General features: G+C 40.9%; 1 protein-coding gene across 10 annotated transcripts in view; it reads right to left on the bottom strand.

Annotated features, from left to right (window-relative positions):
- gulp1a (GULP PTB domain containing engulfment adaptor 1a) overlaps window positions 1-15,881 on the bottom strand; it is an 81,561-nt gene that overhangs the window by 14,290 nt on the left and 51,390 nt on the right. Inside the window, exons 1-2 of one of the 10 annotated variants that reach the window (XM_047337070.1) lie at window positions 14,127-14,524; window positions 8,818-8,901 (exon numbers count right to left, since the gene is read on the bottom strand). In XM_047337070.1, the coding sequence (XP_047193026.1) occupies window positions 8,818-8,901; window positions 14,127-14,286 (244 nt within the window). In that variant the 5' untranslated portion in view covers window positions 14,287-14,524. Of the gene's footprint in view, window positions 1-8,817; window positions 8,902-14,122; window positions 14,525-15,881 lie in introns of those variants that run through there. The other 9 variants (XM_035651362.2, XM_047337072.1, XM_035651360.2 and 6 more) reach the window with 9 other exon arrangements.

Here is a 15,881-nt window from a genome sequence, read left to right as displayed (position 1 = left end):
ACTGTCTCACGAACACACACACACACACACACACACACACACGGCGGCACAGGTTGCTTGATAGTGCCACCTGACATCTGTGGCAAACATTTCACAGCCATTTTTGAATGAATAATATCCTGTAACAATTAACATAAGTAAATGGTTTTGGAAACCATTTTGATGCTGTATTATGTCTTTACAGTGTCACTGTGTGATGTAAACTTCTCATCTGAACAGTTGTATGATGCTGCAACTAGTCAGTGAACTGATGCCTTTTATGGAGATCAGATGTACCAAGAGTCAGTAGACCCATGATTTGATTGGGAGATAATCTAAGAGGGGACAACCAGTTGGAAAAACTAAATTGGGACATTTGTCAGTATAAAACACATAAAAGGAGAATGTGCTTTTCCTGGGGACCTAAAAAGACATTTTCCTCTCAAAAACTGAAACGGTAGGAACAATTTGTTAATATCCAATTGAAGACTCAGAATTAAAAAAAAAAAGAAAGTTGTTTCTATGAGCAGAAAGCTTGTAGAATAATCTCCCTGCTTGCCCCCCAAACAGTCTTTAAAGATTAAACCGCGGTTCAGAGATCATTACAGGTCACCGATGGCACAATGAGAGACGTCCCATTATGCTGTTTTTTTTAACATTCCTTAATCATCCACTGATTAAAGAGCCTTCTCATTCTTCATTTCCCATTCATAAATGGCTTATCGCCCCGATAATGGATCTTGTGACAAAAGAAGCATGACGGTGACCTTGGGGCACTCAACCTGTGGACTGATTGCATTAATCAAGACATCGAAAGGTGCAAATGATGTCAAAATCCACTTCACCGTGTCCTCTGGTGCCGAAGTCTGCAATCACTCGGTTCACATTGTTGTTGTTGGCTGAGTGGCTTGATGAATTCTGAGTCTACTATAATTAGTGGTAATTAAGAGTGCGTTGGTTTAATTTTGAATGCTTATGTTTGCTAATCCACTTTATTATTGCCAAGGAAACCAACAAGCAGATTCTTGACTTGTAAAGGAGATTATGTTTAATTTTTCTGGTATCCTTCTGATGACAAAAAAATAAACAAAGACACAGGAAAACACACGCACGCACGCACGCACGCACGCACGCGCACACAGACACACACACACACACACACACACACACACACACACACACACAGGGCTTCTCTGTGAAGTTGGTTTCACCTCTCAGACACTGCATTGTTAACTCGGACTCTCTTTCCTCTACTGAACTTGTCCCCCCCCTCTAACAGCTGTGCAATGAGATTATCCCTGCACGTCCCTTACATCCGTCTCCCCCAAAGTGCAATCAATTTCCTCGCGGGACTCTTCAGTGACAGTTGATAGAGGGATGATGTATCTCCTCCTTTCATGCACAGCTAAGGAGGCTAAGAAACAGTAAATTCCAGGAGAGAGGAGGGGGAGGAGGAGGAGGAGGAGGAGGGGGGGGGAAGCTGAGGCAGCGGCATGGCAGGTAGCCTGATGTTTTTTTTCTTCTTCAAGTAGTCAGCACACCCCGTTCTGATTAAAGGAGGGGAGGTGTGCTGTGGGGGGCTGACTGACTTCTTTTCTAACCCTTCGCTGCATTAAATGTCATTCAAGTGAACACACCAAAAAGTAGGAAAAGTTACACGTCTGTTTTGTCCAGGTGGTCAAAAAAAAGAAGATTAACTGTTGGGGGCGTAAGGATAAGTCATCGTGTCTGAAGGTCATTCTGTGAGGTTGAGCTGTCAGATGCTGGATGAAGATGCGCGAAAAAATGCAAGGGGAGACAGCCTGAAGAGTGTCAATGCATCACTGTCACGCTGTGGTGTACTCTCTCTGGAGACGAGTACTGCACCGCTTCTCTCTTCTTCCTGCTTTCCTGACGAACCACTTGGGGATGTGTGAAAGTATAAAGGTCACAAGTCCTTCATGCATGTTACACTCCAGTAACTACTTCTATTAGCAACAGCTGCTGTCATGTTTTTGCTGTCGCATCACAAGGTTTTTGAAAAACGGGTCTTTTACGAGGATAGATAGTGATAAAATAGTCACGGTGATACTCACTGGTCTTTTATACATTGTATGTTAGTCTGTGCATCACTGAGAATGTTCTATAATTTGCTGTGGTCCACAAATCCATTATTGCCAGATGTTTGAGAGAATCTATGCTGAACTCTATTTACCACTTTACTTCAATCATTTGTATTGAAACAAGCACTTTAAAGGGTAAACTGCTTTGAAATGCGGTGGTGAACGGTCCATACAAACAGAACCTTTCAGTTTTAAATTAATTCAGCCACTGGTGGTAGAACTGCCCTCAGGACTTTCATTATTAAGTTAACAAGAAACTTTACAGAGCAGAACAGAATTATTGCCTCCACCAACCAGTCAAGTTGGTCGATTTACGGTGTTGCAAAAGTGTTTTTGCAGGATATTATCTTGTAACAATGAAGTTTAACTTTTGGCCTTTTGGATACAAAAGGTAAATGTACAGTACGTCCAGTTACTAGTCTACAAAATACAGTAAGCTCTGTCTGATATCTGCCTGGTCCTGGCTACAAAGCAGATTGCACTCATGACACTTTACAGGATAAGTCAGGGCCCAATACGCTGGTAGCTTCCTCAATTTCAGTCTTGATAAGTTATCGGAAAATGCTAAACAAGAAACACCCAAGTTATCTGCAATTTAGCAAATTTAGCATCCATTCCTCATCAGCCACAGCCAGTCCCAAAACATGGGCCGTCAGGTCTTTGGAAGGAAAAACATTTTTAATCAATGATTTTATTTTCAAGCAAAATGCTGATTGTTTTTTCTTAACTGGAACTTGGTTAGATCAAAATAACAGTGCTGCTGCTCTCAACTTCAGTTTTATGAGTGAATCTAGAGTGCATAAAAAAGGAGGTGGAGTGGCTGTTTTGTTCCATCATTCCCTCCAATGTAAGAAGATATCTTATGGAAACTTTGCCTCCTTTAAATATGTGGCTCTTCAGTTGAATTCCTCCTCCCCATTATTGTTCCTTTATATCTACAGACCACCTCAATACCGTGCAACCCTTTTTGATGACTTTTCTGAACTACTGTCTATAACCTGTATTGACTTTGACTGTGTAATTATTGTTAGTGATTTTAACATTCATGTTGACAAACCCCTGAACAAAGGGACTAAATTAGAACTGTGTTGTGTCCTTGACAACTATGGACTGACTCAGCATGTGATGGAGCCCACACATAACAAAGGTCAGACTCTGGACCTAATCATGTCCAAGGGTGGGAACATTTCTGAGGTTGTGGAGCTTGGTGTTGCTCTCTCTGATCATTCCTGTGTTTTCTTCAAGAGTGCTATCCCTGTGCCGACAAATGTTCAAAGAAAAGTAATTACAAAACTGTATATCACCGAAAATACCAGTGACATTTTTATTCCGGGGCTCTCCTCCACACCCACGAACACTGTGTTTTCAGTAAATGAGCTTGTTGATAACCTCAATGTTAAAATTGCAAATGTTTTTGATGCCATTGCACCCACTTAGTTGAAAGTTGTCTGTGGTAAAAAAAAATATCTCCACGGAGAAATGCCACGTTGGTAAGAACAGAAAAAAGAGTGTCAAAAAGCAAATCTCCAGGTTCACTAAGGCATCTACAAAGAAAGACTACGGATCTACAACTTGATGAGAAATGAAAGCCAATCCTTCTTCTCTGACATCATTGCGAAAAACAAAAATGATGCACGTGCCTTGTTTAATACTTTCCACAAGCTAACAAAAACCCTCCTGTGTCAGTAGCCCCTGAACTTCTTTCCACCAGGGCCTGCAATGAATTTGCCTCCTTCACTGACAAAATTCTGAAAATTAGGCAAATAGTCAGTGCCTCCACATCAGATGCAGGACTTGTGTTGACCTTGTGTCCACTTACAATCTATTTAATTACCATGACACAATTTTATCCGATCAACCATAAAAACTTGGAGGACATTATACAACATACGACATAAAAACATCCAGCCATGGCTGTTGCCATGGAGGCATAAAAATTGCATCATAGCCCTAACACACATTTGTACCGTCACACATTGGAGGAAAAGAGTCCTGCACACTGTGTTCAATTGTGGATTTTATTGATAGTTTGATCTATTAGACCTTTGTCCCAAAAAATCTCTTCTTATCTACAAGCTTACAGCTGTATTTCGCTTTATCTCACACTTCTCTATCTCCCGTTTTAGGGTTAATCCAGGCACTGGTATGATAAAGAGTATTTGTCTCAATGAGCTATGCTTGCAAAGGCAACAACAAGAACTCAAGTTTTCTAAAGTCTTCCACTTTACAAAAACATTATTATTTGTGATTTTCACCTTTAGGGATTCTGCATGTGAGTTCAAGGACAATATTTCACTGAGAAGAACACAGAAAACATGTACAAAGGATCAGTCTTGCACTAGTCCTGTTATGTGTAAACTTAACCTTCAGTAAACTCAAAATGTTCGGTGTTGGGATTGCTCCTCTTTAACATTCTCAGGGCTTAGCTCTTTAACTTTTAAAGCTTTAAGTGCACCGTGTTTCTATAGGCCACAAGAAGTGGGCAAGGCAACAGCCTAATTCACTGCAGTGCTCAATCAATGACACACTGTGTACTTGCTGGGTGTGCACAGTTCTCTATCATGCAGAGAGACACCTTCCACGCAGCGAGGAACTAAGCCGCACTTCTTCTGAGGCCCAGTAGGACGGTGCAACTTTGAGATAAAGCATTTCAAACTGTACGAGCAACTGGCCCCATTCATTCAATAGTGTTTGACACACAGTGTGAAGCCAAAGTTAAGGTACAAGTCCATGCTACAATGGTAAAATGGACTGAATCTATATAGCGCTTTTATCGACCACTCAAAACACTTTCCAGTCACATTCACCCATTCATACACTGCTAGCATCTATTTAGGGTTAAGTGTCTTGCCCAATGACACTTAGGCATGTGGACCGGGGGTGAGCAGGGATCAAACCGCCAACTTTCTGGTTAGTGGATGACTGTCTCTACCTCCCGGGACACAGCCGCCCAATGAGTGTATCTCCTTTGAGAGAATCTCAATTGAGGTTTTGTCTCTGCTACAATTCAGAGAGAGAGAGAGAGAGAGTGGCAGCTGAAAACTAGACGGTTCAAATTGGTACTTCATACCGCAGTGCTCATGTATTGGATGGAATCATATTGTAAAAGTCATAATGCTCTTGTATAAAAGACCCTGTGCATTCATGTAAAATCCCTTCCCCACTCTTCTGAAATGGTTTGGAAAGAGTTTACTCAAATTAAAGGGAGATCAAGTGCAGCAAATACCGCTGGCTGGAAGAAATCACGGGCCCATTCCAGGCTAATGCGGATTATACAGAGCCAAAAAAGGAAATGCTTATGGATCATAGGTCTGGTCAGATGGCTTCATGAACCATCATGGTAAGAGCAAGCATTCGGGCAATAGCCCATACAGCTCCAGATTATAGTACATGGCAATCAGACATTCATAAATTACATTTATGAAACAAAAAAAATTACATTCTGGTCTCATGTCATAGTTTCGGGGCTCATATTAGAGCCAAGCCAAAATTATATTGGTATTTATATTTTCCACCACTTAGCAGTGAGAAGATTAACAGCCATGTATCCTCTGCATCTCCTTCTCTGTATGGATGCTTTTTGTTGATTCCATCAAAATGATGGATAGAGGATATCTGACCTAACAATAGAAAAAACAGCTTAACAATGATTTGAATATCACAGTTCTGTGACTGTGTGTGTTTAAAGCCGGAATTCTCCACCCAACCACTTTAGTTGGTTTAATTTCACAGCTATCATTTAGAAAGGGGGGGGGGGGGGGACCGTTTTCATATCAAGGGCCATTTCAATTTTTATAACATCCTTCCTTAGGGCCATTCTAAATTATTGAACTCATACATCACACTAACCTCTCTAATGCGATGGCTGGAACTGCTTCTCCTTGGCCACTTGTCGAACATTGCCTTGTTTAGCCTTAAGTAACGACAGCTCATAAAGTGATGACTGTCATTATGTTCAGCCTGTCAAAAATAAAACGCTGACTTTTTAAATGAATATTTTCACACCCTTGGTGTGTCACTTTGTTACCCAAGTGAAATTACTGCTTGCACAACACCAACTGCCAAATATCTAGTATTGTGGCATCCCTGCGAGGGGTATTGTTTTCACCTGTGTGTGTTTGTGTGTGTGCGTGTGTGTGTACAAAATAGCCCAAAAATGCATGAACGGATCTTCACCAAACTTAAGGTCAGCAAAAACATGTATACTCATATTGATCAGTCAATGAATCCCCACTAAATAATATCATATAATCATGATTACATGAATAAGTCACAATGAAGTCAGAAAGTGACGCCATCATAGTTCCAAAAGGAAATTTTCACGCTATCTCTCTGCATCTCATAGTACAATAGACACGACCTAATGCTTATACAGACTCTTTCAAGTCAGAATTTGATGTCATATAATTGAACAATGCAATAACGTTGGCAACTAACAAAATCACACAGACACATTAGCAGAGACATAATCTACAGCTTATGAAGGTTAAGCCAATCATTTGCCATCATATGGTTTAAATTATATCATGATGATGTCATGATGAAATGGCATTACAATTAAAAAAAAAAAAAAAACACAGTTTAATGCAGGGTTAACATCAGCTGTCCAATGCTTTTCAAATTGTCAAAGGTTTTCAAATTTGCTGCTCTGCGTCTTACCAGACGGTCCACATGAACTGTGTGGAGTCAAACTACTCAGTGCAAGTCACGTCCAAGAGCACGGGGCAATAAACATCGGAGATAAAAATGATCAAGATCCCTGCTGGCATTACCTCCTCGACGTGATCAAGTCCAAAAACACAGCCAGACGCAAAGATAAAGGGGGTAGGTAGGTAAATCAGTGGAGTGGATCTGCCGCCAGAGCCAGCCTTCACTCCCTCAGCCAAAAAAGGCAGCAGGGGCGGGGTGCAAAGAGTTATTCATAAATAACAGCTGTTGGACATTTATGCACATGTAGGCCTGTATGTTGACTATTCTGATTGGATTTTGAAGCACAACTTCTACCAGCAAAGATGTGAACAGGAACAGTGAGAGACAAACTGTAAGTATCTTGTAGACTTTTGTCTTAACCACCTGTGAAAAATTAATAAATCCATGAAAAATGTTAAGTTGTAAAACAAAAATATCACATCGTAATGGAGTGGCATTCACAGCAACATCAACACAAAGCAACTTTTAGAAAAAAGTCCTTATATGTAACATTTAATATAAAACTTACATACAGATAATTAAAAAGGGACTAAAATAATTTACTCTATAGTGAAATCTTGTTTTATCTTCCGTATCATCAGATTTTCATCAAGAACACTTTGAGATACTGTACCAGCTCATTCACAACAGCAATTTAAACATTATAGCAATGTCTTCGTTCAGATTGTTATATGAAAATATTTGGAAGATAAACATCAACAGTTTGTTCTGCAACAGGCAACTTGGACTATTAAGGCCCACCGGGCCTGCATGCAAGTAGCAAAATGTACTGTGCATATTCACAAATTGTTCCAAGTCGTTTGTATATTGAGATTCACGATCTCAAAGAAAAAAATCCTCACCTCTCTGAGAGGGAAAAACTTTTATTACGGAAGCTGTCGGTGACCTTTTGGCATCATTCACCAGAGACTGACTGTAACAAATGTTGTAGGAATTAAATCTAGAGAAAAGCCCAAGAGTCACGGTTGTGCTGGTGTTCAGAGGTAAAAGCGCATGGCAGAGGTCAGGAAACTGCTGTCGCTGTCTTAGTGAAAAAGGCTTTCACACACCATTGTGGCCGATGGATGAATGGCCCCTTAGCAGCTTCACACAGCTGCAAAGAAGAGGACATAGCCTAAATCCCGGCTAAAATGAGAGGCACGGAGCTGCCCTGCAGAAATCCAACAGAAATTAAATGTGAGCAGAATGCTTGCCCTCCCTGATAACCATCTTAAAGTAGAGGAGGTAATGGGAAGAAGTGAATTATAACACCCAAATATCATTTAAGCCCAGTGCACCACCTGAGCCCCCGACACTTTCCCCAACACTGTCCAAGGCGTGTCTGGATCTGTTGCTGCACACCAGAGGGAGTGGGACAGATGGTGGTAAACACATTAAACTGGAGTCCCACATACCCCCTCCTCTGCTTTTTGGCCAGGGTCACCTCAAGACTCTGAGGTGTTGTGCAACCCCCTTAGTTGTTTAACACTTACGCAAAGGCATATTATGATGTACGATATATGTTGTTATGACTGTTTGACCATTTTAATTTTTACCAGCTATGCTTGTATCAACAGTTTTGAGGTATGAATACATTTACGTTTGGGTTTATTTATTGCAGCCTCTGTTGGCCAAACAGCCTTTCAAGTTGCATCATGCCTGAGTTTTTCTTCATGGTCCTACAAATGAATGACCTATCTGAAGTAATTGATTAAAATTATTGGTTAATTGTTTTTAAACATGATTCAGAAATAAAGTGAAACATCTTGATGTACATAAACTCAAAATAGGAACAGTGAGGACTTATCTCTTGTCATGACGTGCAGACAAATTATTAAAAAAAAGAAGAAGAAGAAGATCACATTTCTACTTGACGTAGACTGACACTCAGATGCCATGACACGCTGAAGATGCTTTAACACGCCCAGTGTGTGATAGAATCAGTATTCCTCTGTCAACCCTCTGAGAGATGGGGTCTGTGGCATGGTTAAAGCTAAAATAGGCTCAGCAAAATTCCATAAGCTTTATTAAGTTTATTTTTGCTCACCTTTTTTCCTGTTGAAGGCGCGGTTCATAGTGGAAAAAATGTGCGTCTCCAAAGGTCCCTCCTGTGTTACTGCCAATATTCCACCTGGAAAAGCAGCAGGAAGAAGGGAGTTAAAAATGTCTTCGACCTCCAAAACTTCACTGTAAAAGGCAGAAAGTCTAAAAACCAAATTCTGACATTTTCTTCTGTTTACCACTGGGCCACATCACATTCAGCATCTGTGGAGTCTGCACTCCTGACCTTGTAGTGTTTTACAGCATGGGGCTTGTCTGAGGCGGGTGATTTCTATCAACGTTATAGTTATAATTCTGCAGAGTAAAACGTGTCTTTGTTTACCATCCCCTCTTTCAGTCAGCAGCCTTACGGGACTAAAGCAATAGTTTCTCTCAAAGTTCAATCCTTCAAAAACACATTCAGCTGCACACTCAGCATTCAGAGGCTACAGACTCCAATTCCATGAAGTTGAGTTATGACAAGATTGAACTTCAGTGTGTTGTTTCTAATCATTTCCAGATATATGACACTGATAACATTATTATATACATACATTATACATTATTATTCCACTAGCACTGACTTAGTCAGGATGAAGTGAAATACGAACATGACCAGTGTTTTTTCCCTCTCTGTAACTTACAGTACAGTAGCAGTGCAGCCTTGACAAGCCCTGACACAGAAACCGGTACAGTCGGCCCGCACTGTGCTGCACCACAGAAAAAATGGAGCAATTTCTCTTCCAAATGCAAAATGTCCGCCCCCCACGGCGCGTGTCAAAATGTGACTCCTTGCCTTGGCTGCTTTCAGGCCTTTGCATCAGTTCCTCATGAGAGCTCAGCAAATCTTGCGGACTTCAAGGACAAAGTGTCCAAGGCGAGAGGGCCGTCAGCGAGCTCCACAATCAATATCCTTTCTACTCTTTTTATTATGGCAAAATATGCGAGACACGCTCCATAACAGCTATTTCAATCTGTGCCTTTTCAAAACAAACTAACTTGCGACTGGGCAATTAAGGAAATGAATTGCATTTTTCCGACTATGCCATTTTCAATATATCAAGAAAAGTCATTCTACATTTCCGGTGAATTGACCGGATGGCGACTCATGCCAAAGGACAAAACTGCCAACATGTTGGACCAGGAGAGTCATAACATTTATATACAGTATAAAAGACTCAAGTAATGATTTATGTCTACAGCCATGAGTTGATATAGGCTGGATATGTTTTTTTTTATTTAATTATGTTAAATTGAGAAACTGCTGTAGCAAACTGGTAAATTCAACATCTAGTTGGTTTAAAAACGCACAAGGCACACAGGGATCTTCATGGCTTAAAAATAGTCAAACCTCAATCAAATAAAACTACAGTATGAATTATTTGACCTGACACACACACACATGCCCAAACGTTTGTAAGAGTAATTTTTCCTGAGATATACAGTTCACACATTTTCTCTCCCATCAGAAAACCCATCTCTCTCCTGTGATGACTCTAACACACCACATGGTCCGACGACCTCAGAGCTACTCAGTTTTTTTAGTTTTTAGAGTTATTGATGGAATGTACTTGGTCAGAAGAAGTCCACTATGAGTAAATAACATCAGTGACAGTGCTTTGTTGAAGAATCTCAAGCCCGGGTGCATCTCTGCCTGTTCTGTGGGGTCAGGTGTAAGTGGAAGGATTTTACCAGTGTGTGGAAGTGGAGGTTATATAAGGTCTGGTTGTGTTCAGCCAAAAATCCCGTTGTTTCAGACCTTGCGGCCACCGGTGAGTTTGTTTGATTTATTGAACTCATTTTATGTCCTTGTTTCATATTTTACATCCTAATTCAATGCATGCTCTTTTCTTACTAGTTGCTAATAGCCCCTACAATATGGCGATGATTGATTATATCTGTATGTATGTATTGCAAACTAGCTACATTTACAAAAAGCATATTTTATTCTGTGATTGTGTATTTACATTGCTACAATGACCTCAGATGATTTGTTAACCTTTGTGGATGCATAAAATATGAGCGCAAACTTATGTTTATTTTATTCATTTTTTTATTGTTGGCAATATTGTTTTATATTTTTTATTGTACAGATAAATCCCTCATTTATGTGCTCAATGAATGGTAAAATGGCTCTTGGATCCAGACCAGCTAGAAAGTTTTGTGATGCAGTCACCTTTAGACTTTATTTAACAATACATCCTTATTCAATATATTCAGGACACATTTATATGTTATAGTCATGTCTTTCATTCTTGCTGCAATAAAAATATAATTACATAATTATTAAATTGATTTGGGTTGCGTTTAAAAATGAGACAACAATTTAGCTGTTTTTTTCACTTCTCAAAATATGTTTATGCTGTGTAGTGTGTCGTATGATGCACAGACACTATTGATGGGTTTGACAGAAACAAAGCCACTCAGAAAAAAGGGCCTTTATGTACCAGGCATCATCAAGCAATAGTCCTTGGGGCCCGAGAAATAAAATAAAAACTTAAGTATGTGAAGAGAAATTGATCACTGTAACACTGGAGGGTAATGGATCATTAGTTTTGACTGAGAAGCAGTATGATGCCCGTACAAAATGATATTCAGTCTATTGAGTCAAACATATTGCTGCTGGGAGGAGCTGGTGATAAACAAACCATCCTTAAAAACACACCTAAGACAGACGCTCCAATTATTTCTTAATTTGGATTAAACTGGCTCTGCCATGATTAAGAAAACTGTCTCGTTAGTCTGGAAAATGAGAAGCGATGAGCGGCGCCTGGTTTAGAATTGAGGCCAAACGGTTCAATCTTGATTTCATCAGACCAGACAATGTTGTTTCTCACAGTCTGAGAGTGCTTCAGGTGCTTTCATTTGTGTTTCACCGATGAGAGGCTTCTCTCTGGACACTGCCGTGAACCCAACGTCAGTGGAGTGCTGCAGTGATAGCAGGAAGTGTTTCACCATCTCCCCTGATTGCTCAGTTTGGACGGGGGGTCGGCTCTAACAAGAGACCTATTTGTTTCATGTCAGAATTATGGACACCACTGTGGCTCTGAGGAACATTTATTACAGCGGCTTTTGTTGTAGCCTTCCCCAGATCTGTGCCTGGCATCAATCCTGTGTTTGAGCTCTTCAGGCAGTTCCCTTGACCTCGTTGATTGTTTTTTGTTCTGATATACATCGTCAGTTGTATATAGACCGACATGTCCCTGTCTAAATCATGTCCAATCAATTCTGACTCCAGTCAAGGTGTCGAAACATGTCGAGGTTGATCAAGAGAAATCAGGAGGCAGCTGATTTCAACTTCAAGTGTCTGAATTCAATATGTCAATGCCATCTTTCGTTGTTTTCCTTTTAAATAAGTTGGAAGAAATTTCAAAAATTCTGTTTTCAATTAATCATTTTGTGGTACAGATTATAGACTGATGAGGAGAATAATTAAATGATTACAGCATCAGGCTTAAATATAGTGGCGGGGGGGGTCTGAATATTTAATTATTGCTCTGCTCTGATATGGCATATAGCTGGGGCAAATACAAATGCAATGTAAGTCGGCTCCCACTGAAAGGGGATATTTTCCTGCAGCACGGGCCCTGGAACGGGCAAGTAGAACGTTTTAAATGGAACAAGCTTAAGGGTGGAGACTGAGACATTCCTGAGTCTGCCAAAGCATAGTATCTCTACTGCTAAGGAAATTTACAGGTCTAACATACAGTAACTGCTGCTCAAAGCTTTGCATGCGCAGATGAACAAGGTATGGTATGTTTGACAGCTGGAATTCGCAGAGTAAAAGAGGTGACAACAAACAAAGGCTGGCAGCTGATCAGGGATTTTTTTTTTTTAACCCCCAGTACTGATTGATTAAAGACAGAACTTAATTGGCCCCAGTCCTGATCCTCTGTATTTGCTGAGAATAAAAAAAAATCACTATTAAGAGCTTTAAGTTTAGAGAGGGCCGGCCTCATTTTGACAACCTACAGAGTCTGGCTGTACCTTTTTGTTTTGTTTGTGGTACATACTGTGATGTAACACAACGCCACGCCTGGCACCTGAATGTGATGTCACTCACGCATGATAGACAGACCGCAGTGTTTCGGCCTGTTTTAACAGCTTCCTGTCTGGTGATTCAACAGCACACCCTTGGGAGAAGTGCTGACCCCAGGACACACACACACACCCACACACACACACACACACACACACACACAAACTTTTCACAGAGCTGCAAACTTCCTCTGTCTCCTTTCAGTGTTTACTCGCTGCAGTGGGAGTCGGGTCTGCTGGATTCTTCACCAGAACACCGCGTGTACACACTTACAACTAGGCTCACAGAACACTAAGCTGACCTAACATCACATGTATCCCCCGTTACTATGAATGCTACAACTTGATCAGGTCTAATCACAACTGTAATTGGACACAAACCACGATTAAATGGTAATTAAAAAACCACAACATGCAGTTGCCGCATACAAACATCTAAGACGATACTGAATCACAGGAAATCATTTGAACTAAAAGAAGAAATCACCAAAAGGTATATAACCCCTCACATTTACAAAATATGTAGTATGAGCGGAACAGATGGGTATGTAGCTTTAACTTCTTAAGTTTTAGTGGAAAATAAATTCCACTTCATTCTCTTAAAACATCACCAAAAGGCACAGCAGTAAACATGTCCAGAGTCTGAACAATTCACCTTCAGTGACTCAAATATTTGGAATTTGGGAAAGACTTTCTGGAAGTGAGCGCGACCTACTTTGACCCTGTCAAGTCGTCTCCTCAGCCCATGCAACGATTTAGAGAAGAGAATGAATCCACATGAACAAGTTTAAAGAGAAAAAAGAAAGAAAGAAAGAAGTTAACATCCCATTTCTAAACGCCTCTCAGCCACACACTAATCTGACCCATATGCACTAAACAGGCAGCGGGCTGTTAACACTGTGGCTCCAACATAATGCCTCAGAAAAGACAAATCAACTTTGTTTTTCTTCACTTTGCCCATCACCAGCCCTGGAATCTTGCTGGATAAGAGTAAAGCACTAAACACATCGCGGCTGCAATCTGTTTGTGAATTTCGTCCCAGAATTCCTCAGTTGAATCAACCGTGGAGTCTTGGTGTCTGATCTAAACGCCAGGCTCGCTCTGTCACAGTCTGGCACTCAAAACTCCTGCGGATCAAACGCGGCAAACTGATGTTACGCTAGCCTTTACGGGGAGAAGGCAACAACAACAAAAACACACACACACACACACACACAAAGATCCATGTAGAGAAACATGCAAACAACAGCAGAGCTGAGATAAAAGCGACTTACGTGCCTTCAAACTGGGGAAGAATAGTGAGGAGGAAGTTCCAGCAGATCTTAATAGTTTTCAGCTGTGGGCCAGATGGTGGTACACTAAGGACCGCAGCAAGGAGAGATGATGGGGTTTGCAAACTCAACAAGAAGCTTTTGCCTTGACACATGATACTTGACATTCAAGCCCAACTTCCTCCGCCCACCGTTTGTCCGGAATGGATTCTTTTGGAAGTTTTGCGTGTGCAAAAAAAGTAGACCCCTTTCGTCAGGAACCGCTCCGCTGCGATTGCGCCTTCACATACCAGAGGTGACCTATAAAAGCCGTCATGCCAGAGGTTGCAGTCCGACCCTTTTTTTTTGCTGCAGTATGTGATTCATCATCTCAATTCGTGCACTGGCAACAGCCTCAGGACAAGATCTTTGACATCAATCAAAAGAGCGGGACAGTCAAAACAATATGAAATAAAAAAAAATAAAAATAAAACAGCCTCCCTGTGAGATGGTGTCAATTTAAAAAAAATCCATTTGCTTTCCCTCTGGACTCCAGAACGAGTGAAGGTTGAAAAGTGTGTGTCCTGGCACTGGGAAAGTGTGCACTACTTTAAAATCTGACACTTGGTTTCCCTTTTCAGTCAAATAGAGATAACCGGCTCCTCAAAGAGAGGAGCAGGGGGCAGGGCCAAAAACAAATAGCTAAGATTTCTTTTTCTTTTTTATATCTCCCCATCTAAAACTTAACATAAATGTTCTCTCCCCGGGGTCTGATCAGGAAACCGTCTGTCTGACGCATCCTTCATAGCCTTTGGAGTGACTCAGTGAAGTGCAACTACTTTAGGAAGGCGACTGCCCACTTTTCAAGAGTTAGGCAGATATTTCTAAGTGCATTATGGACATTTTCAACAAAAAGAGACAATACAGAAGACCACATTTGGGGAAAAGGTCAAGTTTCATTAAGGAAGGTTAAAAGGGAAGCTAAAATAATATCCACTTTACTTAATATATTAATGGATCACGTGTCTTCATTAAAATGCTGGAGATGCACAGCTGTCTGTGGTCAAGAGCTAAAACGGAATTTTCAAAATTGGGCGTTAGCGGGATTCCCCAACAATGGAGACATTCATCCAAATATAATGAGCATGCTTTGGACTTACAGTACATGAATTCATTGATCTGAATAAATGGGTGCCAAGTGTGTTGTGTATTTTGTACATGAGCTTTAAGGAGCTGTGATAAAATGTTGTGTAGGTGAAATTAGGTAACTAGGAGGAAAAATAGCTTTTCTTTCAAAAGACAAATCAAAGGTCAAAAACTGTTTCCAGCCAGTCACTCAAAGCAAAGTTGGGGATTTCTTGTTCTGGTTAGATATTCAGCTTGGTCAGGGCCTTGGGTGGTGGGGGTAGTGGTGGTGGTGGTGTGTTCTTGCTGGCCAGCAGAGCTTTGGCATGTGCCTGAGTGAGCATTTAAAACAGGGAGGGTCTCGGGATTTGGGCTGTTGACACTTTATTTTTCTAGGGGGTTTTCTCTGCTCTGCCCTCTATCATTTCATGTTAGCGTCTTGTATGAACAGCTGTGGTGGGGTAAGGGAAGTGGCCGGACCAGACACTTTCCGGGAAAGTGGGGCCCTTTATGCTACGCAGACAGAGACACAGACTCACATGCACACGCACACACACATAGAAAACTGGTGGAAAAGGATGAGAAAAAAATGCTTCATTATACAGATGAAGTTGAAAAAATTAGTTGTAATGACATGTTACAACGTTTCCCTTATTTC

The sequence above is a fragment of the Scophthalmus maximus genome, chromosome 14 (genome assembly GCF_022379125.1).
Source record: "Scophthalmus maximus strain ysfricsl-2021 chromosome 14, ASM2237912v1, whole genome shotgun sequence".
Lineage (NCBI taxonomy): Eukaryota > Metazoa > Chordata > Actinopteri > Pleuronectiformes > Scophthalmidae > Scophthalmus > Scophthalmus maximus.
This window is presented reverse-complemented; position numbering and strand designations above follow the sequence as displayed.